General features: G+C 55.6%; 1 protein-coding gene across 8 annotated transcripts in view; it reads left to right on the top strand.

The window, feature by feature from the left end:
- Positions 1-22,577, top strand: part of PTPRS (protein tyrosine phosphatase receptor type S) — a 95,995-nt gene that overhangs the window by 21,906 nt on the left and 51,512 nt on the right. For 7 of the 8 annotated variants that reach the window (XM_037042640.1, XM_037042639.1, XM_037042638.1 and 4 more), the window contains exons 1-3: positions 8,907-9,023; positions 15,694-15,885; positions 22,431-22,576. In XM_037042640.1, coding sequence (XP_036898535.1) covers positions 15,795-15,885; positions 22,431-22,576 — 237 coding nt within the window. In that variant the 5' untranslated portion in view covers positions 8,907-9,023; positions 15,694-15,794. Of the gene's footprint in view, positions 1-8,906; positions 9,024-15,693; positions 15,886-22,430; position 22,577 lie in introns of those variants that run through there. The other variant, XM_037042633.1, reaches the window with a different exon arrangement.

Here is a 22,577-nt window from a genome sequence, read left to right as displayed (position 1 = left end):
CATCCTTGTGCCTCCAGGGGCTGGCAGCCCCTGGCCATATGATGACTGGGAGTCACAGGTGGGCTCAGTGTGAGATGCCGTGAATTCTGGGACCTTGTCATCTCCAAGGGAAGCAGAGGGGTGAGGCCTGGGGAGGGGAAACTGAGGCTCAGATGAGTGGTTTTGGGAGGGGTTGAGAACCAGCTTGAGTTCAGGTTGCCATTCATTAGTGGTGAGAGGTTTCCCTCACTGAAAAGTGGGGGAGATACTATCATTTACTCATACCATTTATTGAGGGTAATCAACAAGCTGCTTATGTGTGCCTGGCCTTCAGGAAAAGTCAGGAATAATGGCCAGTGTGTTCCTTGAGCACCTACTATGTGCCTGGCTCAGTTCTGAATGCTTTTCCCATACTAAATGCTAAATTAGAGAGTGCTTTTAGTAAAGTCTCAGAAGAAGTGGCACTGGGTCTAGATCCAAACCCCTGTCTAAACATGTCACCTTCTCCCCACTCTTGAGAGCTTGGGGAGTGGAAAAGTTGTCACCTGCATTTGCACAGCAGGTCTGTCCCTCTCACCCCTGGCCCTAGAAGCCAGCTCCCTAGTCCCTGTCTTCTCCCCTGTGGGATGTGACTGGGACTCAGCCCGAGGTTTCTGTTCTCACCTCTTCCATTTCGTCTAGCGCTACTTAGGTCTCCTCTCCCAGTTTCTACTTTCTTCACATTTTAGATATTTCCTTTTCCTGGCATTTGCAGGCCAGAGGCATCCCCCATCACAGCTCTGATCTCTAAGTGCCTGAGCCCCCGTGTCGCTCCCTCACAGGCTGGTGAACTCCTTAAGACTGGGCTGGGACTGCTGGGGTCGTCCCGTGCCCCTGGTGCTCAGCCTGGAGCCTGGTGTACAGGGGCTCTGTAAGAGCAGGTGAGGCGTGCAAGGAGAGTATTTACAGGAGTGTGATGATTGTTCATGCCTCAAATATATTCGTTCCTCAAACGACTTGCCCCCCACCCCTTACCCCTGTAATACCATTTCTCAGCTACCAGGCACCTCTCTTTCCCTAGAACTTGGCCTTTGCATGTGCTGTGTCCTCTGCCCAGCCTTCCCTCCTCACCCCTGTCTTTGCATGGCTGCCTTCATCTGCCACTCTCCTTCCCTAGAAGAGAAGCCCTGGGAGGTTGTCTGCCTTGGTCCCTGCTGTGTCCCCGGAACTTAGGATAGTGCCTGGTGCAAGGTGGCTGCTGAGGTGGTTTGCGTGGTGACCAAGACCAAGACTTACTCCAGAAGTCTGTCAGGGGCTGCTCCAAGCCCTGCCTTGGGGCCCTTACTGGCCTGTGTCTCAGTTTGTAGGATTTCAAAGGCCTTGAAGCCACAGAAGTCAACTTTAGGCACTAAAAAACCCAATCTTCCTCAGTGCAGGTAGGGAAACTGAGGCCCAGAGAGTATCAAGGACTTGCTCAGGGCTACATAGCTCTCTGGGGACAGAGCTGGGTCGAGGACCTTGTCTGCCTGTCTTCTGTGGGCCGTGATTTCTAAAGTTGTGGGGCTGCCCCCAGAATGAAGCTGTTTTGGGGTGACCTGTGGAGGGGTGTCCCTTGACACATAGCTGCACAGGCTAGCAACGACTCCCCTTTCCGTTCACATGGAGGAAGACTCAGGTGTGGGGATCTGTCAAGCCAACATCTGACAGCCTCTTCATAACCAGATCCCATTCGGGCTGCTGCCTTCAGCAACAGTATCCGGGGAAAATGGAAGAACGCTGTTCACATTTTCATTGTAACAGTTTTTCGGGTGACTTTCAAGGCTAGGCAGAGCTATACATTATCGAGTTAGTTTTTAAAGGAAATTAGTTCAAGGCAGTGCTTTTCAACCTTTTTCATCTCATGGCACACATAAACTAATCACTAAAACCCTGTGGCACACCAAAAAAGTGTTATATTTTTTTTGCCAGTCTGACAAAAAATAGGTATAATTTTGATTGATTTATCAAAAAATAATAATAGTAATTACCTACCCTTTTTGCTCCAAAGTGTTTTTCAAAAATCAGGATATGAGGATGTATATGAGGATTTTCACTACCAAGTATTATTAACTAGACACAATCTTATTATGCAACATGACCGATAAGATGCAACTATATTTTATGACCTATAATATATATTTACGGTTCAAGACAGGGCATTCACACCAAATGGTTATTGTTGTGTTGGCTCTTGTCATTTTTTTATTTGACAATCTGAAGGAAAAGAGGTCAGTGCCCCTGACTAAATAGTCAGCTATTGCATGTTTTAAAATCCTTGGGGCCCACTGGTTGAAAATCTCTGGTTTAAGGCAAAGGCATGAGCCGGTTGAATGAAAGATTAATGAGGCGATTGGTATGTGCCAGAAGTCAGGCGCAAGGAGGGGAGGGTGTGGGCAGCACCATGCACTCACTGGGGACCTGGTGATCACAGAGGCACTTTGCAGAGAGGATGTGGCCAGAGCCAGGGAAGCAGCCAACAATGGCACAAGGTGGGGGATGGTGGTGGGCCTGGTGGGGGCCCACCCTGGAGGACTGGACCTGGCAGGGGACCTGGCCCCTCTGCCCCCTGCTTCTGGCTCTGTCCGCATGTTGGCACTGGGCTGCAGCACAGAGGGGAAGGGAAGGAAAGAGGGAGAGAAACATCAGTGTGTGGTTGCCTTTCGTGTGTCCTACACTGGGAACTGGCCTGCAACCCAAGCATGTGCCCTGACTGGGAATCAAACCACGATCCTTTGGTTCACAGGCCCACGCTCAACCCACTGAGCTACACCAGCCAGGGCCCAGGGGAGCTTTTCACAAATTTCTGCCCTTGGGGCTGGAGTCACCCTGGAGAGCACCTGGACAGCAAGTTAGGAAGACCCAGCTGCAAATCCCAGCTCGTGGACTTGTGGCTGACGGTGGCACCTGCCGGTCTCTGCCCTGTCCGGCAAATCAGCCCCTCCAGGCTCTGCAAATCATTCATTTGTTCATTCATTTATTTGGAGAGCATTTATTGAGCACCTTCTGTGTGCCAGACCCTGGGACCCAGCAATGACCAAGCCAACGCAGTCCCACCCTCCTGGCTCCACCTCCAGCAGAGCCGTCCACGGAACTTTCTGTGGAGGTAGAAAAGTGCTCTGTCCATGTCACTACTGTGACCGAGATCCTTGTGTGCAGGGCGCTCGGCCATCGTGACTGAGGAACTGATTTCGGATTTTGTTTCATTTTGTTCAACTAGTCATACGTGGCTGTCGGTCTCCTATTGGACAAGACTGATTCGGACAGTAAAGAAGAGGAGACTGCAGGGTGGGGCGAAAGTAGGTTTGCAGTTGTTTATGTGAAAAATAATACAAGAATATAAGAACAAACTCTGTGTTTCACGTATTCACAGTGTAAACCTACTTTTTAAAAAGACTTTATTTATTTTTAAAGAGAAGAGGAGGGAGGGAGAGAGGGACAGGAACATCCATAGGCTGCTTCTTGTTGATAGGCTGCCTCTCGGACGCAGCCCGGCTGGGGACCGAACCTGCAGCTCCAGCGTGTCCCCTGACCTGAAAGGGGACTGGCGACCTTTCACTTTGTGGTTCGACACCCAACCACCCGAGTCACGCCGGTCAGGACCCTGTGAACTTACCTTTGGCTCCACCCTGTAATTTCAGATAAAAGTGCCCCAAAAGAAAGAACAATTGAGGGATGTGTGATAAAGGATGACAGGGACTACTGTCTGAACTGGAGTGAGCAGTTAGGTGTCTGTGAGGTGATGTTTGAGTGCGACCTGAATGGTGAGAAGGAAAGAGCCGTGACAATGTGGAGGAAGGGTATTCTAGGCAGACAGAATAGCCTGTGCAAAGGCCCAGAGGCAGAACAGTGGCTGGTGGTTGGAGGAGCCTGGAGGAGGCCATGTGGCTGGAGTGGAGTACACAAGGAGGAAAGAGGGACGAAGTGAGGGTGGGAGGGGATGGGGGCAGACTGTTAGGGGCCTTGTGAGATTCAGCTAGGGCTTGGGCTTTTATCCCTAAGGAGTTGGGAGACCTGGAGGGCTGTGGGCAGCGGCGGTACAGGCCCCCGGACTCAGGTGCTCACAGGCGCCCTCTGGCTACAGTGGGGAGGACAGACTGTGCGGAGTGAAGGCAAGAGCTGGGGGACCAGGGCAGAGACGATTGGTCCAGGGGGGCAGTACTGGGAGCTAGACAGGGTAAGAAGGCACATGGAGAAGGATGGACAAATGCATGAGAAATTTAAGAGTGACACTTGAGGGTATTTGCAGACCAGCAACATGTGCAGGAGAGGGAAGAAGAGTCGGGGCTGGCCCGAGGTTCTCAGCTGAGCCTCTGGAAGGACGGGGCTGCCATCATCCGAGAAGGGGAGAACCTGGGAAGAGCAGGTGCATCTGGACCCAGCTGTGCCTGAAGGCATCCTGGGTTTCTCTGGAAAGAAAGGAAGGTAGCTGGCCTTTGGGGAGCTGGAAGGTGAAAAAGGCAGGTGAGGAGCTGGGACATGTCTGCAGTGGGCAGTGTGCCCACTGAGGGGTAGCCGGCTGGCATACGTGGTGCCAGGACCGTGCTGGAAGTGTGGGTGAGGAGGGCTCCTGGCTGCTTGGCACACACTCACTTCCCTGGGTCATGGATACTGTGCTGGGTGGAAGGGAGGGGTCCATGGAGCTGCTGACCAGTGTCTCCCTCATTCTGGATCCCAAGGGTATAGAGTTTGGTGGTGGTCTGTAAGTGAAACTCTGAGAGATTTTGGCCCCAAATGTGAGGACAGTGGGACAGATTGAGAGGGGGATGGGAGTGAGGGTGTCCTACCCAGGTGTGTGTGGTTTTACCCAAGGCTGCCACATCAGGGCAGGTATCAAAGGCTGCAGAACGGCCTGACAGACACCTATGGGTTGGAACTTTTGTGTAGGAAGTGACAGGCCACAGGTTCATGTGTGGACGCTCCTCTCAGTGTGTCAGTTTGTAACGTCGAACAAGTGGGAACTGATTAAACTCTGGGTGGGACACGGGCAAATGGTCTCATAATGGTGCTCTCCATTTCAGAAAGTACCAAATTGCACACAAAGAAGAAAGACGGGAAGCAGTTGGCCTCAGGACCTTTGCACTTGCCGTTTCTCCTGCTTGAAACACTGTTCTCATAGGTGTTTGTATGTCTGATTTGCTGACTTCTCCAGGTCCTCCGAGCAGTACCTCAGGCCCCGCTCCCTCCAGGCTTCTAGAGCCTCACTGTGCATTTTCTTTTCTTTTTGGAATCTCTTAGCTCTGTCCAGCATTACGTATTTGGCAGTAATGGTTTCCTATGAGTGTCTGCCTTCCCTCACTCGTCTTGAGGGCAGGAGGGCTGGCTCTGTCATGCCCACTGCTGTGTCCCCATTACCGTGGCACATAGTAGGTACTCAAAAAATGTTTGTAGAAAAAATGAATGCTCACATTTTCTCTCCAGGAAAGGGGTGGATTATGGGCAGCTTTTATTTTCTTCTTTCGGCCGATTTTTCTCTCATTTTCTGCTGCATGTGCCTATTTTATAATTAGAATAAAAGTTATTTTGAAAAAAACAATTACCCACAAATGTCCCAGCTGTAGAGGCTGATGTGATCTAGCCCCATGCTTCTCCCCAAGGGCAGCTGCCTCCTGCTGTAAATAGAGGACATATCCGCTGAGTGTTTGGGGGCTTCTGGGGTCAGCCCTCAAGGGCACTGGGTGGGCAGAGCAGTCAGGAAGGGCTTCCCAGAGGTGGCAGCCCTTAACCTTCCATTTGCTCAGGCCCAAAACCCTGTGGTCATCCTTGAGCTTTAATTTATGCCCCAGCACTGGTCCTTCGGGGAATTCCGTTGGATCTGCCCTTAATCTGTCCAGAATGTCCCTCTCATCGCTGGCCTGAGTATGTGCAGTCACCTCCCCTCCTGCTTCTCCTGTCCCCTACTCCCCAGAGTGCCCTTGCAGTGGCCAGAGGTGCCTGTGAGCACCCAAGTCAAGTCCTGCTCCTCGTCTGCCCACTGCCCTCTGGGGCTCCTAGCTCCCAAGGGATAAAAGCCCAAGTCCTTCCCTGGGGGTGGGGCACAAGGCCCTGCATGACCTGCCCTCACCCCCTTCCCGCCCTCACCCCCTTCCCGCCCTCACCTCCCCTCTCTCCCCCTCACTCACTCTGCTCCAGCCACACAGGCCCCCCTCGTGTTCCTCCTGAAGGCCAAGCATGATTCTGCCCCAGGGCCAGGATTGCCCTTCCTCCAAATACCTGTCGTAACTTCTTACGTTCTCTTCTCAGGTCAAATGTCACCCCCTCACTCCTGGGCCTCCCTTTTTCAGACTGCATCTCACCCACCCCCTGCTTCGTCCGTCTTCGTAGCACTCAGTACTCACTGACCCTTGGTGTATTTTACTGGTTCTGTTTCCCTCCTGCCGCCCTCCACAGAGGGAGCCTGGGCTCTGCGAGGACGGGGACCCTTGCCAGGCCTAGTCACTGTGTGCCTCAGCCAGTCCGGGCACTCAGTTTTTGTTTAAAAAAGGGTGGGTGAAGACACCTGCTTTGTGATGAGGGCATTGCACACTGTCGCCCCCAGGGGAGAATAAGGTTGGAGTAGGCTGTCCTGGGTGCGGAGGGGCCTGGCTGTTTATGTGGAGGTTTGCTGAGAACCTCCTTCTGCTGGGTCCTGGGTTACTGTGCGTGCTCTGATCAAGATGGAGACCCTGCCCAGCCCTTGGAGGTGGCAGTCTGGTGGCAGAGGCAGGCCTGTGACCAGGTATTTAATGTATGGGGTGATTAGAGCCATGAGGAGGGCGGGGCATTCCAGGGGCTGTGCAGGCGGGGCACCCAGCTGCGGCAGACTAGATGCAGGCCTCATTCCTGGCCCAGATCTCTCCCACCCCTACCGTGGGGGTAGCTTTGTTCCCAGCCCACAGTGGTCATTGCCACTGCATGGAGGCAGGAGGTCATCTTCAGGCAGACATGGGTAGCAGCCCTGAGAAGGCAGGGACAGCTGGGGAGGGCCTGGCAGGTCCTCGCCAGCATCCCCTGGGTCCTAGACAACCCAGAGACAGGCACTTCCTCCCCAGGTCACAAAGCCCTGGATGTCCTGACATCTCGGGTTCCTCGAGCACTGTCGTGTACCTCATTTTTATTACAGATAGGAAAACAGGCCTGGAGGTGCAGGTTCTTCCTTGAGGTCATATGGGGTGTGCTTGGATTCATTCCTGGGTGCGTATGAGCCCTGTACCTGGGCCATCCACCCATTAATGCAAGCAAAGCACCCACTGTGCTGGTGGCATTTCCTGAGGGCCCACTGTGTGCCCTCCTAAGCTGGGGAAGGTAACACTGCTCGATTCCAGATCTGGTTGACCCAGAGCACTTCCTGTGTGTTCCACACAGTGCTGGGCTTCCAGGTGTTGTGCCTGTTGAAGCACCTACTTCAAGCACCTGTGTGCCTCCCACAGTTGGGGCTGTGGGGGAGTGGAGGTACTGGAGCATCTTGTGTTTAGCAGCACCCACTGTGTGCTCTGTAGAATCCACATCCAGACATTCACAGAAAACCTACTGGGCCCCTGGTTCTTTGAGAACTCCAGTGCAGCCCTCCCCAGTGCTAGGGGAGGTGGCATTATACACTGTTTTGCAGAGGGGGGAAACTGAGGCACATGTCAGGAAGGGGCAGATCACCAAGCCTATGGTGCTGGGGAGAGGTGGGGAATGGATCCTCCACGGAAGCCATAGCAGAGTATGGATGGGCCACCATGGGAAGTGAGTTGTCCCTGAACCTTATCAGGGCCTCCTCTGGGCTCCCACAGCTGCCTGTGTGTCCCTATCAAAGCCCCCGTCCTTTGCCCCTAGATACTTTAAATTTGTAGCAATTTCTCCATTTGTCATTTTCCTACTCCAGGCTTCCTGCAGCATTATGGGTAAGGACTCATCCTCTGGACCCAAACCTTGCTTCCAGCCCCTGCTCTTCCCGACCTTGGGAAAGCAACCTGTCTGTTCCACTGCTAACCCCTTTGCAGAACGGGGGTGATGCGGGTGTGACTTCAGCAGGCACAGAGCTTGGTATACACTAGGAGCTCAATACATGTTACGGGATTCATTCAAGTGGCATTTTTCACCAGGGAGAGGAGCAGATGGGGGAGTCGGTTCCCTGCGGTGGCCCTTGGCTCTCCGTCCGGGTCTCCGCCCCTCCCTGAACACCTCCCAAGCTCCCAGAACCCGAGGGGCCTCCAGTTCCCTGCCTCAACCCTGGAGTTTTCAAACTCTCACCGGGGCAGAAGCGCGGCCCGGATTGGCTGCCTGGGTGGGGCCGCCCCTCCCTCTACCCCCCTCCCTTCCACCCACCCCTATGGATCGAGTGTCTCCGGCCTGGCATGGTGGCCCCATCTGTTTCCAATCTGGGCCTGCGCTCTCCGCCCCCTTCCTTAGGGTTGTGCCTAGGGTGGGGGCCTCTGCCACCGTGTCCCCCATTCATTTCCCCAGACCCCTACCTGATCCCAGCAGGAGGGCAGCCTCTTTGTGCCTGCGCCCCTCCCCCACCCCCTGGGTCTTTCTGAGAGTCTAGGGGGCGAGGCCTCTGCCATCCTACTCCGGCTGGGAGGGACTCCTGCCCCCTATCCGACCTCCTGTATTTGGGTGTGTTTGGGGAGCCCTCTGCGACGGAGTCTGGCATCCAAGCCCCTTCTTCTGTTGCCATGGTCACGACCAGCACCTGGAAAGGGAGGGGGAGAAGGATAGGGGTTCCCTCTGTCGTCAGGTTTACGAAAGGGCGGGCCTCAGGGCGCTCCCTCATGCTTGTGCTTGTGCCAGGGCTCAGTACCCCGCTTTAATTCTTTCCCCACTCAGGAACCCCATGGAGGCTTCCAGAGCCCCCAGATGGGGCTCCCCCTCTGGTCCCCCGCCCCACTTCCGTCCGGAGCCCCGCCTCCAGGCCGCCCCGCCCCCGGCCTCGCCCCCAGGCCGAGCTCTTTGGGCCCCGGCCTCTCCCAAGTCCTCCCTGTGCGCCGCTGTAGCGCTCGGGGTGGACGAGGGACGGAGGGACCAGCTGCAACGGGGCTCGGCCCCAGTTTCTGAGCCACTGGGTGAGTGCACCTGGGATCTCCCATATCTAGGGCCAGTCTGCTCTGGGCTTTGTTTCCCTCCTTGTCCCTGCTCTAGGCTCCGGTGAGGGGGTACTCTCGCGGGCCCCCAATCGCCCCCTTCCTGCACGGGCCTGGCCCAGCCAAGCAAGCTCCAGGGCCAGCTCTAGTCCCAACACTGCCTGGCGCTTCCCCGTTCAAGCCTGTAGCTCTCACTCTGGAAAACTCTTGACCGTTATGCTCTGTAGGGTCCCCTCCCCCGCCTGGCCCCCAGCCTTTTCTCCTCCCCCCTCCTGGGGGCGGAGCTAGGCGGGGGCAGCCTTAGCTGCCAGCCCCAGGGTGCTTTGCTGGGAGACTGGGGGCTTCTGATCCTTCCTTCGGGACGGTCCGTGGAGGAGGCCGCGAGCCTTGGGGGTCGGGTGGGGGATAGGTAGCTGGGATCTCTCCTCTTAGTCACCCCCTAAAACTTAGGGAAGGTTTCCCACTCTCCATTTGTTCCATGCCCATCTGGCCTGTGGACCCCGGATTGAGGCTGTGTCTGACTGAGGCTTTAATAAACTGGGGAGTCAGGCCAGGCATATCAGTGCCCACCTACTCACCGGCCACTTGTGTCCCCAACCTCCATGCCATCGTACATCCCATTATCACCCACCAAACCCATGCCTCGGCAACCCCTATTGCCTGTGAGTCGTGCTTCCCAAGATTCCTTCTTAGATCTGGTCCACTCCGGAGGAACTTCCTGCAACTCCCCAGTAAGGGGTCCAGCCCCCCACATCCTGCCTGCCCTTCCTGGAGTTTCACTTCTACCCGTTGAGGCTCAAGCTGACCGCCAACGCAGATATATGTTGCAGCTGGCAGCACACTGGTGTTGGCCTCCCCTGCCTGCAGTGTCTCCTTCTGGCTTCAGTTTCCCCTTCTGCAGTGGATGTGGTCATAGGAATGATGTGGGTTGAAGCACCAAGCTGTGCCAGGGGCCTTGCCATGATCCCATGGTGGGGAGAAGGCCCCTAGCTTAGAGGTTGACAGGCCCTTAATGGGAACAGAGCTGTGATAGGAAACACAGGGTGCTGGAGTAGCTCACAGGGGCTCCTGATCCAGCCTGGGACATCCAGGGGGCCTACCTGGAGGAGGTGACAGCTCTGCCGAACCTAATGATAGGAGTGATGGCTGAGGTTTGGTGGGAAAGGAGAAAGGGATGTGCTGGGGGAAGGAACAACATGTACAAATACTCCTGTGTGAGCCAGTGGGCAGGAGGTTTCCAGCAGGGCGCTGGGGGTGCGACATGATGGGGTCAGCATTCTGGAGGCTGTTGGGGGTCAGGATTTTAATGGATGTAGATGAGAGCCATGGAGATTTTAGAGCAGAGGAGGGACAGAGTCAGACGCAGCCACTCCCAGCCCAGGGGTGTCGGTCAGAGCTGAGCTAAGGAACAGTCCTGGGGTGGGGGAATTTGTGGCCTCAGCTTGAAGGATGTGTGGAGACAGGTGGGCCAGCTGGAGAAGGGTCTACCTGTTAGGGAGACTCATGTTGAGAAAGGTCCAGAGGCCCCAGGCAGACCAGTGCATTCTGGAAACGGCAGTAACCTTTGGAAAGAGGCCACAGGGTGAGCCTACAGTCAGATCCTGAAGGTCCTAGAATGCTGAGCAGAGCCCCCTGGAGAGGGTGAGATCTTGGTATCTCAGGCTCCCCCATGAAGCCAACGTGGGGGAGTCAGGCAGCCTGGGCACTTGGGGAGTGTGGACCCTGGGCTTGAAGGAGAACCGGTCTCCAACCTGCAGTCCCAGCCCGGTGCCCTCCATGCTGTGTGACCCTTGGCAAGCAGCACCCCCTCTCTGAGCTTCCTTTTTCTCATCTGGCAAGAAGAGAAACATAAAGAAGCTCAAGGAGCATTTAAGAGGGTGTGGCATACTGGGCCACCCTGCTAAGATTACTGATTTCTCCCTCTGGGGCTGGGCCTGGCTCCCTATCTGCCCTGCCCATCCATCCACTCCTGGGTTTGGGGCAGCACCTAACACAAATCGATATTCAATGAAAGGCAGAGCCCTTGCCCCAGTCCCAGCCTGTTCCAGGAAGGTGGCAGGGCGACCCTCACTGAGTCTTTTTCCCTGTGAGGGTATGCTGAGGCCCTGAGAGGGAAAAGGGCCTGGCTGGAGCCTGTTGAGCCCACTGGTGACTCCGAGCTAGAGCTTGGACCCTGCTGGGTGCTTTGGGGACCCAGCACAGTTATTGGTGAGGCTTGGGAGCCCAGCCCCTTCCCTTGAGAGGTTCCGAAGTCCTATAAAAGAGGCTCTGCGTGGCGGGAAAGGCTGCTGGCCCAGAAGTGAGGCGGTAGGGAGGGGTAAGTGTGGGGTGTGGGTGTGAGGGCAGAGAGGTGGTCCATCTAGTTGTCCTGAAGCCCCACTGCCAGTACCACCACCTTCCCTGCCCATGGCCTGAGGCCAGGGGGAGTCTCCTGAAGGTCAGAGTTTCGCAAATTAGCCCCCAGACCCCTTAGGACAGGATGATCCTTAGGCGAGGGTGGGGGAGTGGGGGGGTGGCCCTAGGGCATCCTCTGGCCACCATAGACCCCGCCTCATGCGGGTGACACAGCCTGTTTGCTGTGTGGTTCTGGGTCATAATCATGCCTTTATATTCCCTGCTCTGCGTGGGTACACAAAGCCAGCTCTGGGACCGCGTGACCCGTGCCCCAGTGCCCGGTTGGAATGGGTGCCCACTCGTTCCCCATTAGCACAGTCCAGGAGCCCCCAGTGGTTGCCCAGCAAAGCTGTACCAGGCCCTGAGAAGGTCATCCACTTTTCCGAGATCCCACAGTGGCCAAGGAACGACACGGTCATTTGATTAAATGTGGGCTCTGGACCACAGGGTTCAGAGGAGCCAGGACCCAGCTCGGGGCCTCGGGCAAGTCCCCAGGGGCTCCTCTGGAACCCTCAGTGGCCTTGCCCCAGCTGGCCACTGGGAGCAGATGGTGAATAGCCCAGCACCTGGCACAGAGGAAACTCTCTGCTCTGGGCGGGGCCCTCCCTGGCTCCTGGGTTCCAGGTCCCACAGCTGCCTTTTTCCTTCCTCCCCACCCCCAGCCCAGCCTCATTTGCAGCCCCATATTTTCTGCAACCCTGTGGGTGGCTGTTCCCTTCTTTACAGCCACAAGGTCCCCCAGGAACTCAGGGATTGCAGCCCCATGCAGACCAATGCACCTGCCTCGGTTTCCCTTTCTTGACAGCACAGGGCCGGCGTCCTAGGCCACTTTCCTGAAAGAGGAACAGGGAGGAGGCTTGGCCAGATGCCCACCCGACCACATCCCTCCCTGCCCAGAGCTGCCGAGGGCTCCTTGCCGTCCTGTGTCCCTGCCCTAATTTCTCCCTCTCTCCCTCCCAGGACATCTAGATGCTGCTTCTTGCTGTTTCCTTGTGTGGGTGACACCTCCCCATTCCCATTCATGCTTACTTTTTAGCCAAGAAATGTTAACATTAAATCTGGAGGCAGAGAGATCCAGGCGGAGGGAACAGCCAATGCAAAGGTCCTGAAGCAGGACTGTGCCTAACTGATTGGACCAGTAGTGGGGGGGCCCATGTGCCTGGAGCAGGTGAGCAAGAGGGGCGGGGGGGGGGGGCGAGAGGGGCGAGGGCAGGGGGGGGATGGGGCAGGTTGTGCAAGAAGGCATGGGCTGGGGGAGGACCTGGGCTTTTACCCCAAGGGCCATAGGGAGCCCAGGAGGGCTGTGGACCGAGGAGGGATGGGGCCTGACTCAGGTGCTCACAGGTGCCCTCTGGCTTCGGGGTTAGGACAGACTGGGGAGTGAGGGTGGGAGTGCATCGGCCCGGGAGGTGGTGATGGGGCTGGGCCAGGTAGAGGCAGAAGAGGAAAAAGTAACAATTAGGCAGATTGGGGACAAATTTTGAAATTGGGACAAAAGCTGACAGGGCTTTTTACTATTCTCCTCTGGTCCCTTACAAAAGACTCCACACTTGAGGGTCTTTTAGAAAGCGGTTGTTGGCAGGAGGGTCCTGGGCTTTCGGGGACTTACCGCTGTCATAGCAAGTTCCTCCAGGGTGCATGGGGCCTAAGAGACACTGGTACTTTTTAGCTTCTGTGTGGTGACTGGCCCTCCTCTCTGAGCCTATACCATGCCTCCCAGCCCCACTTCAGCTTTGTCATCCAGGCCTTGAAAAAGCCCCCAACACTGTGTCCTCTCCTTCCCCACCCCTGAACCCAGACTCCAGCAGGCTGGGTTTGGGGGAGTCAGGGGCTCATGCCCTGGCTCTGCCTGCACCTGGTTCAGCCCAATCCTGCCCAGGCATGGGCCCAGCGAGGCCAGGGCTGCGGGAGCCAGGGGGTAATTTGGAGCTGCCGTATTTAGAAGGCACTGCCCTGGCTCCCATGGGGCATGGAGAGTGTGGGGAGAAGCTGTGGCCCAGGCCTTCCGTGCAGGTGGCCCCTGCCCGTGCTGGCTCTAGGTGAGGAGACTGAGACTGGAATAGGGATGTCACTCCCCTGGGAGTGCATGGGAGGCTGGGCAGCCCTGGGTTTGAGCCTCTCTGTGCTGTAGGCTTGCTCTGCTGCCTCGGTTTGCCCAGAGGCTCTCTGAGGGCTCACCCAGCTATCCCAAGTAGTCTGGGCCAGAGCCCCCCCTTCTCAGATGTGGCCAAGCCAATGTGCATCTGTGGGTGGGGCCAGCCGCTGTGGTCACCCTGGCCACAGCCGGGCCTCCACCTTCCTCGTTAACCACTTTCCCTCTTAAAGGGCCCATGGCTGGGGTGTAAGGTGAGGGGCTGTGCTCAAGGTTCCACTTTCCCCAACTGCCCAGTCCCCAGCTGGTCGTGTCTGTGTGCACATCTGTAGTCTGTGCACGCCTGTCCGTCCGCCTCTGTGTGGATGTGGGGGTCTGGCTTTGCATGTCTGGGTTTATTGCGGGTTTGCTGGAAGTGTGGTTTGCTGCCTGCAAGGCCTGTCTCTGTGGTGTGCGTGCGTGCGTGCGTGCGTGCGTGCGTGCGTGCGTCGGTGCGTGTGGCAGGGTCTGGGGCCTGGGTTAAGTTTACGTGCATGTGCACCACAGAACTCTGACCCGACTCCATGTTTACATTTGCCTGCTGCTCAGTCGTGCAGCTGGACTGTTTGCCTAACCATGATCCTGTGTGTATCTCTCTCTTGTCTCACTCTGCATGTATCTGAGGTCTGGTTTTGTGCCAGTCTGCGCTTACAGTCTGACTGTGTGCGCACATCTGTTGGCTGTTTCTGGTCACCCCACCTGTCTGTGGTCCGACTGCATGTCCGTGCCTGTCTGGGCATCCTTCTCAGGGTCTGGTCTGACTGCATATCACTTACTGTGCAGGTTGAGCCCCCCTACCCCAGCCCCCCAGCCCAGCTTCCCACCCTCCACCCAGGGTCATGACCTGGCTACCACCCAGTTTTCCCCCGGGGCTGCTCCGTGGCTGGGCGAGGTGACCACAGCTGGGTATTTTGGGAGCCAGATGACAGGGGCTGCCCCGTCATTATGCAGCACCCACTCCTGTGGCTGTGGCTCAGACCCACCCAGGGCATGCCCTGGGGTGGGCGCAGGGCCGACCTGGCCAGAGGGCCTTATCCGAGTCTCTCCCTGCCCCTCCCTAGCCCTCCGCCCTGACACGAACCAAAGCGGAGCCCGGGGAGGGGCCAGCCCCGCGTTCTGCCCGTGCAACAGGGGACCCTTCTGCCTTTAGAAGAGTGTAGATTCTTGTGGGAAAAACAGACACTGAGTAACGATCGTTCCATTTACTTTACAAACTGGGGTGTATGTTGTGGAGGATGATCTCAGTCATTTCTTAAGCTGTGGGGTGTAGAATGAGGTGGGAGGGCTGACCTACGAGTGGCAAGGGCGTTCTGGAGAAGGTGACAACTGAGTAGAGACTCGTCATGTGGTAGTGGGGAGGAGGGGGACAACACTTCCGGCAGAGGGCATAGTCGGGGCAAAGGCTCGCAGCGGGAGTGGCTTCGTCTGGGGGCGACAGGAGCCACAGCAGGGGTTGGAGCAGGGCAGGGACCAGCAGGTTGTGCTGGAAGACCCAGCCGTCGGCCGTGTTAGCTGGGGCTGTGACCCTCTGGAGTTCCAGGCTGTGAGGGGAGAGACTGGGTTTTCAGAGCGAATTCTAGAGCCAGCGTCCAGTCCGGGTTTGGGGCTTGTCTGGAGTCAGGCTTTGTCTGGTTTGGGGGGCTCAGTTTGGGCTGCTGTAACAGCCTCATAAACAACAGACACTTATTTCACATGGTTCTGGGGGCTAGAAGTCCAAGAACAAGGTGCTGGCAAATCTGGTGTCTGGTGAAAGTGCGCCTCCTGGTTCATGGTCTGTCCTCACCTCGAAGAAGGGGTGAGGGGTGCTCTGGGGCCTCTGTTATCAGGGCACTAACCCACCCTCATGACCCAATCACCTCCCACAGGCCCCACCTCCTAATACCGTCCACTGGGGGTCAGGATTGCAACGTGCGTTTGGGGGAGTGACACACATTCAGTCTGTAGTAGAGGCTCAGCACTTTCGTCCCACCCTCTCGTCACCCTGTGACCCTCCCTGGGTGTCCTATAACCCCATCTTGCCCATCCCCTGACTCTTCTCCACTCCCCTGTGATCCTCCTGCCGTCTCCCTCATGAAGGCCCTCCAGATTCCCTGTTCCAGTCTCATGGCCCCTCCGTTGTCTCCACAGACGCCGCCTCGTCTGACGCTCGGCTCAAGGCCTCTCTGTGAGGGACTGGGGCCATCCCCCCCTCCAGGGTGGAGGTCGGAGGTTGCAGGTCACTGCCAAACATGGCACATGCCTGGGGCCCTGGCGTGACGTCTGTGATTGGCCCCGTGGGCTTCCTTGTGGTCTTGCTGGTTGGAGGCTGCGCAGCAGAAGGTAAGAGCTGGGCACGGGGTATGCATGTGTCTGAGTACACGTGTGTGTGTGTGTGTGTGTGTGTGTGAGAGAGAGAGAGAGAGAGAGAGAGAACGAACACGCGGCCTCTCCAGGGCTCCTGGTTTTGCCCAATGGAGTCTCTGTGCTCCATGAATGTTACTGAGTAAAATGCCTACTATGCACTGAGTCTGAGAAATTCAGGGGTAAATAATAATGACGGAATTAATAAAGCGATGACAGTGATGATGATGATTATGACATCTGCTTCCCCAGCATCAACTCTGCACCAAACCCAGTGCTGAATACAGACTTTACCTGATTCATCTTCCTCCAGCCTCCCCAAACCCAGCATGCCAGTTCTGTTTACCTTCCAGATTTTCCAGTGAGGGAAACTGAGGCTCAGAATAGGCAGCCACTTACCTTGAAGTCCCTGAGTGAGCCAGTGTTCAACTTCCTTCACCACAGATAGAAAACCAGCACCCAGATGGCAGACACACAGGCATCAGACCTTCCAGGCAGAGCCAGGGGAGGCTTATTAGGAAAGAGAGGGCATTAGCGGTGGGGCATTGTGGGTGTGTAGGAGTTCACTGATGAGGGTATTCCTGGTGAAGGTGTTAGCACATAGAGTTTGGGGATGGGCAGGGCTGTGTTTCTGACAGTAACATGGAGAGGATGAGCATCAGTTGTGGGCTGGACACCAAGACCCAGCTCACCATGAGGGGCATAGAGGAGGCGTCACTGAGCCCCATGGGACACAGGGTCAGGCCAGAAGGGAAAGAAACTGGGATCTTTGAGCAGGCCGGTTTTGCTGAATACCTGCTTTGTGGCCTAGGGCGAGCGACTCAGCTGCCATTTTTTCCTTGACTGAAGGGGACTCAGGACGGACGTTATCCCCTCCCAGCATTATTGTGCCAAGGACATGTGGTGAGACCCTGCTCACTGCCTGGCACAGGGTGTGCGCACAGTCCCATGTTGCCACAAGCATAGCAGCTAGTGCTGCTCAGTGAGAACACCCGAGACACGCACACCTGCCTCGACACGTTCAGATCAGCTGCCACAGTCTGAAGAGATGAATGCTTTTATCGTCATCCTTGTTATACTGATGGAGAAACTGAGGCATGGCCAGGTTACAGCACAGCCAGGAAGGGGCCATGGTCAGATCTGAGCCAGGGCTACCTGGCCCCGAGCCCGAGTTCCTGACCGAGGTATGAAATGGCCCCAGGCCCGAGGCCAGGTGCAGCTGGGCTGCAACCTGTCCAGGTGCCCGTCCCTAAGGTGGGAATGGTGGACTTAGTACTAAAGATACTAAGAATTTTTAGTGTTTTTTTTTTTAAGTGATATGCAGCTGGGGTTTTGTTGTTGTTTTAAAATTTTATTTATTTTTTTAGAGAGGGGGAGGGAGAAAGAAAGGAAGGTGCCTCTCGAGTGCCCTGTACTGGGGACCAGGCCTGCAGCCCAGGCATGTGCCCTGACTGGGAATGGAACCCACAGGCTTTTGGTTTGCAGGTCTGCACTCAATCCACTGAACCACACCAGCCAGGGCAGAATCTTTAGTATTTGACACAGGGTTTCTCCCCATGGGCACTGCTAGCTTTGAGGTCTGGTCATTCTCTGTGGGAGAGGCCGTCCTGGGCACTGAGGGAGCTGAGCAGCATCCCTGGCCCCATCCGCTCAGTGCCAGGAACTGCCCCAAAGTGATAACCACAGATGTCCCCAGACAAAAACGTCTCACCCCCAGTTGAATAAATAGTGTATTTGCTGCTTGACATCTTGCTCTACTCGTACCTTCCAGCCTTGGCTGTGGTGGAGCTGAGATCGTCCCTGTTTTCAGGTGGGGAAAATGAGGCCCCAAAGTGGCCATTGTGATGAGGGACGGAGATCACAGATTTCTAGTCCTGGCTCAATTGTGTGACATGGTAGGGGCTGTGTTCTCATTCATGTAAGCACCTACTGTGTGCCAGGCACTGGTTTGGACCTAAGGGCAAAACAAACATCTCACCCCTTATGGAGCTGCTGATCTCCTAAGGGAGAGACACTGAGGGTGTTGGGTGGGGGACGTGCCTGAGACAAAGACCAGCCGGATGGGAGGGGAGGCCATAGGGGAGACCGAGGCAAGCAGCAGCATCTGAGCAGGCCTGAGGGAGCTGAGGCGTGCACTCAGTGGTATTGGGGGAACGGTCCCAAGCAGAGGGACCCAGCCTGGTTTGCTGCAGGAGCAGAGAGAGGACAGGAGGGCAGGGCAGGGGACAGAGCAGGTTGTACGGAGCTGTGCGGGCTTGGGGAAGACTTGGGTTTTTACTCCTGGAGAGGTGGCAGCCCTGGAGGGCTGTGGTAGAGGGGCTGTACCTGACTCAGGTGCTCACTTGCACCCTCTGGTGGCTCCTCTGGGGAGGACAGACCATTGTGGGTGACGGTAGGAGCTGAGAGACTAGGTGGGTAATGATGGGGTGTGACCTAGGATGTCAGAACCTGGCATGTAGTGGAAGCTGGCTCAGTGTGTGTTCCCTCTGTGGTCCCTTAGTTGCTGTGACTGCATTACTGTATGTTTTGATAGCGGTCTGGAGTCAAACCCAGGTCTCCATCTTCAGGGCTCGGGCATCTCGGTCGCAGTGGGTGGGTCTGTTTAGCAGGAGCCCTGTCATCTGGGGCCCAGCAGGGAGCTATGGGCACCGTGATTGGCACTGCCAGCTTCAGAGAGTGGTCGGGTCCCTGGGGGAGCCGTTTCAGGTGGGGCTATGAGGCTGAGAAGGGCCTGGGGGAGCCACTGAAGCGCCAGCCAGTGCCAAGAGAAGCTATTGCTGCTGTGGAGATGGGTCCTGATCCTGAGGGGCCAGTCCAGGCAGAGCTGAGGGGATGGCGGGTGGGTGGGTCTCGGGTCTGGCACCAGACTCTTCTCTGCAGAATCTGAAATGGAGAGACTGCAGCCAGGCCTTCCCCAGCCTCTGCGCTGTTGACATTGCTGCTCCGTCTCTTCACCCAAGAAGTGGGGACCCCTCGAGCGCTCTCACTCTCGGGACCCAGAGCCCCTTCTACCCAACGTGCTGTTCGAAGGGCATGAGAGCCGGGCAAGACCCGGTTGGAGCCCTAGCTCTTCGCCATTCACGAGCTGGACGACCCCAGGCAGGTCACTCACCCCTCTGAGCCTCAGTTTTGCCCATCTGTGGTGGCCCAGCACAAAGGCAGCACTTGCTGGCACAAACTGCAGCCATACCCAGTGTGTATTTCTGGTGTCCAGGGCTCCTTTGCCAGGAAAAAGGGGAGAGTGAGAGAATCCAAGTGTCCACAAGGAATTTTCTAGTGGGGGCGTGGATAGAGTTCTCCTGGCCTGGCTGGGATCCTGGAGCCCTCTGGAGAGAGAGAGGCCAAGAGAGGGGAGCCCAGGAGTGAGTGGACAGCTTCACTGGGCCTGGTGTTAATAGGCATCAAAGTCAAGAGCCCCATTTTCCAAGGGTCCCTGGACACAGAGAGGAGGTATGATGGGGTGCCAGGGAATGGGGCTGCCTGCACGCTCCCTGCCACGTGGCACATAGTCAGGTATTTCAGCCCAGTGGGATCAGGGCCCTGATGGGGGACATCCAGGCAGTGGTGGAGGCGGAGGCGGCTCCTGACCTGACCTGGCCTGCTGAAACCTGAGGCGCCTCCCAGGGTAGATGCTGGCCCAGCCAAGGGTGGAGCTGCCAGATGAGGGAGGAGGAAAGGACTTCAGGAGGAAGGAACAGCAGGGCTCATGGTGAGTCTCCTTCCCCGCCTGGGGGGTGTAGGGTGTATTCCTGGCTCTGATAACAGCTGTGTCTCCTGCAGTTGCTCTGCCCTTCCATCCAGCGGCTCTCAGGGAGTATTGTCCCAGAAGTCAGACCTGGCCACAGTGACTTTCCCCGTGACCTTGGCTGGGTACCCATATGGCTCCAGTCGCCATTCCTGAGGCTCAGAGTAGGAGTGGTGGACAGTCAGAGCCAGGGAGGCAGGCCCAGCCCTGGCTCAGTGTGGAGCAAAACATCTAAATCAGGCTGAAGGCCTGGAGGTGATTAGGAGTACCGATGCAGTCTTGGGGACAGAGAGACCCAGGTTCAAATCTGAGTGCGTCATTTCCCAGCTCTGTGACCTTGTGCAAGGTTGTTAACCTTCCTGAATCTGTACAGTCCCGTCTGTACAATGGGATCAGCAGTCAGTGCCTCAGAGGGATACACAGGAATTGACTGAGGTCACACAGGCCGCATGCAGTGGGTCTACTGATTTTTAAGAGAGATGGCCAATGGGGACACATGGTCACATCATTGAGAGCAGAGCCTCAAGTGAGGGAGGTGAAGCTGGTCAGATTACCAAGATGGATACCCTCTTTTGTTCAAAGCCTGTGCTGAGCCATGGGTGGGATAAACTGGGGCCTGTGGGTGCCCAGACTTGGGACACGAGGTTCCCTTGAGCTTCTTGGTGCTTCTGAACAGCTAGAAGTTTCTAGCTGAACCCTTGTGACTCTCCGCTGATTTGCAGGGCTCAGACCCAGTGTTGCTACAGTTCGAATTGTTCAGCCCCTTTTCTGCCTCTCCTCAGACCCCAAACTTTTAGTCAGTGGTTTCTTTAATCAGCTCACCTTTTTACTCAGTCCTTTAAAAAATATTTTAGCCCTGGCTGGCGTAACTCAGTAGATTGAGCACGGCCCTGGGAACCAAAGGGTTGCAGGTTCGATTCCCAGTCAGGGCAACATGCCTGGGTTGCAGGCCAGGTCCCCAGTGGGGGGTGTGCGAGAGGCAACCACACATTGATGTTTCTCTCTTTCTCCCTCCCTTCCCCTCTGTCTATAAAAATAAATAAAATCTTTTAGAAGTTATTTTAAATTTATCTTTAAATGGTTCTAGACTTCTACCTGTGTTCAGCCACACGGTTTCTGTCCCTGGAGGCAGTCACTGCTTCTTTATTTTGGTTGGTTGATTGGTTTTGAGAGAGAGAGAGAGACAGAGAGACATCGATTTGTTGTTCTACTTATTGGTGCATTCACTGATTGATTTTTATATGTGCCCTGACCGGCCATCAGACCCACAACTTTGGCCTGTCAGGATGACGCTCTAACCAACTGAGCCACCCGGCCAGGGCCAGCAGCCACTGTTCCTAAACACACATGGCACATTTAGTCCATTTTCCCCCCTCATCATTTTTGTTACCAAAGAAACAATAGCATCTACTGCAATTTTTTTTTTACCACTCACTTTTTCAATTTGGGATATGGGTTTTTTTGTTTGCCTTTTAAGGTGTTATTTATTAATTTTTTAGAGATACGGGGAAAGGGAGAAAAACATCAGTATATGAGAGTTAAATCATTCGGCCACCTCTTGCATGCCCCCAGCAGGGGAACCTGGCCTACAACCCAGGCATGTGCCCTGACTGGTAATCAAACCAGCAACCTTTTGATTCTCAAGCCAGCACTCAATCCACTGAGTGACACCAGCCAGGGCTCATTTCATGATGTGTTTTGGGTTTTTTTTCCCCCGATGGTTCATTTGAAACACATCCTTGTTCCTTTTTACGGCTGCATAGTATTCTACTTTATTAACAGCCCAGTGCTCGTGTAATCATTCCCTTTGGATTGGATACGTAAATCATTCCCCTCCAGACTTTGGATGTATGTTGCAGCCCTTAAGTCTGCTGGGAAAAATCTCAGAAGTAACCAAATTCACTTTATGGGCTACATTGTAGCATGACTGAAGAGAAATCCAGTATCCCTTTGAGCAATTCAAAGGTTACTGTGAAAAGTCAATAAAAAAGAAACAATGTTATCAAACCCTGGCTGGACATGTAGCCTGTGCTAGGTGCAGAGTTGAGGCTGTCTGTCTGGAAACGTTCAAGACATAGTAATTCCCACTTGACACTTTCTTGGAAAGACTATGTGAGATCATTGTGAGAGGCAAAGAATCAGCGTGGGCCCAGGAGCCAGCTCGGTTCCAGTCCCTCCGCAGACACCGACTGGCTGGCTGCGTGTCTGAAGCAAGTGCCTTGTCTGGTCACTGCCTCAGTTTCCTCGTGTGTGCACTGGGGATTGTGATGGCTTTGCTCCTCAGTGTTGTCAGAAGGATTGTATATTACTGATCTTAAGTGTTACCAACTTGCTTGGTGCCTCAGTTTCCCCATGTGTCTCACCAGGGGATTAGATCAAATTAGCGCCTTCTAAGTCTTTTTAGGACTAAGGACCCTTCAGAGTTTGGCTGGTTGCCACTGGGGACCTCCAAGTGCTGAATTTGGGGACCTCAGAATCTTGGGGGTCTCCCCTTCCACTATGAGGTTGTGTCCACATAGGAGCACGTGTGGCTGCGATGTCCAGGCGGTGGTGCTGGGCAGGGGTGGGGCTGTGTAGACCCCGGGGTAACGTAGGTGCCTTGGCGGGGAGGGGGCCATTCAGTGGCAGCATTTCTTCGTCCTCCTCCTCCCTCTGCCCGTCTGTTGTGCCCACGGATAACTCCGTGGCTGGGCAGGGGATGGGGTGTATGTTTGCGTGTGAGGTCCTGGCCACTTACCTGGGCCCACTGGAGCCCCTCTTTTTCCTGCTCTATCCCCAGAGCTCCCCAGGTTCATCAAAGTACCCAAAGACCAGATTGGTGTGTCGGGAGGCGTGGCCTCCTTTGTGTGTCAGGCCACGGGCGACCCCAAGCCACGAGTGACCTGGAACAAGAAGGGAAAGAAGGTCAACTCGCAGCGCTTTGAGG

Source organism: Sturnira hondurensis, unplaced genomic scaffold (assembly GCF_014824575.4).
Source record: "Sturnira hondurensis isolate 20B ecotype Veracruz unplaced genomic scaffold, ASM1482457v3 Scaffold0003693, whole genome shotgun sequence".
Lineage (NCBI taxonomy): Eukaryota > Metazoa > Chordata > Mammalia > Chiroptera > Phyllostomidae > Sturnira > Sturnira hondurensis.
This window is presented reverse-complemented; position numbering and strand designations above follow the sequence as displayed.